General features: G+C 72.1%; 2 protein-coding genes across 2 annotated transcripts; one reads left to right on the plus strand and one right to left on the minus strand.

Moving 5' to 3' along the window:
• Window positions 1–200: 200 nt before the first annotated feature.
• Window positions 201–692, minus strand: AURANDRAFT_68635 (expressed protein; the record flags this gene model as incomplete). The annotated part of the gene is made up of 1 exon (XM_009044344.1): window positions 201–692. One exon carries the CDS (start codon window positions 690–692, stop codon window positions 201–203), a length of 492 nt encoding a protein of 163 aa, XP_009042592.1.
• A 1,142-nt stretch (window positions 693–1,834) lies between these two features.
• Window positions 1,835–2,229, plus strand: AURANDRAFT_68636 (hypothetical protein; the record flags this gene model as incomplete). The annotated part of the gene is made up of 1 exon (XM_009044342.1): window positions 1,835–2,229. A coding segment is annotated over one exon (395 nt), but the record flags the coding sequence as incomplete, so codon positions are not given.
• Window positions 2,230–2,258: the final 29 nt, after the last annotated feature.

Consider the following 2,258-nt stretch of genomic DNA (forward strand, 5'->3'; position numbering starts at 1 on the left):
CGAGGCGGCGGCATCACCGACCGACTCCGTGTGCTCCTGCTCCTCCTCCTCCCTCGCCTCGGACGACGGCGGCGACGACGACGACAGCTTCGTCGACGTCGGCGCGGAGTGCGCCTGCGACGACGCCGAGTGGACGGCGGTCTCCTCCTGAGCTCTCGGCCCGCCCCGCTTCTCCCCCCCACCTGTCGCATAACGTCCTCTTATTCATCGTCGTCGCCCTCGGGGACGAGCCACCGCGCGCCCTGGAAGTCCATGTAGGACCAGGCGAGGTACGTGCCCGCCGCGGGCGGCGCGCCGTCCTTCGTGAGCCCCCGGAGCCGCTCGTCGACCTCGTGCATGACCCAGGTCTGGCCCGCGAAGTCCTTGAAGTCGAGGCACGTGACCTCGTCGCCGTGCGCGAGGAGGTAGTTGAGCGGCGACGCGTAGGGGTCGCCGGGCTCCGCGAAGCAGCGCAGGTTGCTGAAGCGGTCCGCGCCGGACCGCGACATCTTCGCGCCGCGCACCCTCAGCTTCTTGCCGAACATGGGGTGGCCGGCGTCGACGATCGTCGGGAGCTTCGCGGCCTTCTCGCCCTTGCCGGCGTCGGCCTGCTGCGACGTCGCCGCGAGCGTCGCGTACGGGTTTCGGCGCGGCGTCGGCGCGACGAAGGCCTCGGCGGCCGCGAGGACGCAGAGGGCGGAGACGAGCCTCATCGTTTGCTTTGTCGGCGCGTCTCTGCTGGTGTGAGGCGGCCGGCGGCTTGACCGAACGAGTCGGGCCGGCTGCGAGGCGGCCGGCGGGCGCGCGCGACGAGTCGGGGCGGTTTTGACGGTCGTTGCGGGCTGCGCGACGACGAGGTGGCCGGCTTGGGTTGGCGCGCGATTTGCTGTGGCAGCTTGGCCTGCAACCTAACACCAACAACATGCAACACGATAGCGCCGAAGCTTATGGGGCGGCCTTCGGAGGGTGCGCGGAGGTGGTTTCGCGCAGCGGCCGGTGGTGGGGCTCGCCGCGTCGGCTCCGGGGGGCGCTCGGGGAGGAGCACCCCGCTGCGCGCGTCGATTGGGCGGCGGGGCGCCGAGCGCGGGAGCTTGCAGTGCTTGGCCGTCGGCGCGACGTCGCCCACGGGCCCGGGGGGCTGCCGCGCGCGCTCGCGTCGTTCGGATGCCTTCGGCGTGAGCCTCGGAGGGAGCTGGTGGGGTCGGCGCCCTCGGCGGCTTCGGTGTGCGGGCTTCGATGTGCCCGTGTCCATTCGTTTCTCTGGATTCTGCAGCGTCTCCTCGTAGCGTGGCGCTTTGTGCGGTTCCGTCGACGTCGACGTCTTTGCTCTCTTCGGTCCCGCTGACTACGGGTGTCCTCTTCGGCGGTGCCCTCGGCCTCCATTCGTGGTCCCCGAGGTTGAATCGGCCTAGTCGAGCCGGACGTCCTGCTCGTTGCGTGCGAGTGCCCGCGGTCTCAACCTCCCCCGGTCCTCGGAGAGTCCGGTGAGAGTGTCGTCTGAATGAGGCGACTCAGGATGCTACTGCCTTGCGCCAGTCCCGGCGTGCTCTCGGCGTGGCGGCGGTACCAGGCGTGGCGCGAGTGTACCGCCGCCTCCGTCCCGAGTGCGCGCACGATCTTCAGGGTGGAGGAGGGGGCCGGTGTGGTTCGCCAGATCCCCGGCTAGGCCTCCGCCCGAGCCTTCCCCGGCGGATCTTCGGGTGCGCTCCCCCTTCAATAACTAGGTCAACCTGAACTCCATTGAACTTCCAAAGCCGCAAACCGCGGCTCGAGGGCTGCCCCCGCCCATCGTTGGACGTCGGTTCCGGCGCGCGCGCGCCCTGGATGCGACCGGCGCGCTGAGAACCACGCGGCCATGAGTTTCCTGCGCATGAGCGAGGCGGACCGCGCCGCGGCGCAGCGGAAGAAGCAGCAGCAGAAGGAGTTTCTCGAAGCGCAGATGGTGGACCAGAACCGGTCGCGCGCCGCCGCGGCGCGCCAGGCGAACGCGGAGCTCATCAAGGAGCGCGAGATGCTGGGCCTCGAGGCCGGCGACGCCGCGGACCTCATCGAGGCGCGGGACCGGCGCCTGCGGAAGCGCGCGGTCTTCGGCGCCGCGCCGGAGGACGACGACGACCGGTCGCGCGACCGGCGCGAGCCGCGGTCGCGGGACCGGTCCCCGGCGGCGACGCCGCCGCGGGACCGGCGCCGGCGGCCCCGGCAGCCCGAGGAGGAGCCGTCGCCCGCGTCCCAGCACTCGGGCGGCCGCCGGTCTCGCACGCCGCCGCGCCGGTCCGCGT

The sequence above is a fragment of the Aureococcus anophagefferens genome (assembly GCF_000186865.1).
Source record: "Aureococcus anophagefferens unplaced genomic scaffold AURANscaffold_262, whole genome shotgun sequence".
NCBI classification, from domain to species: Eukaryota; class Pelagophyceae; order Pelagomonadales; family Pelagomonadaceae; genus Aureococcus; species Aureococcus anophagefferens.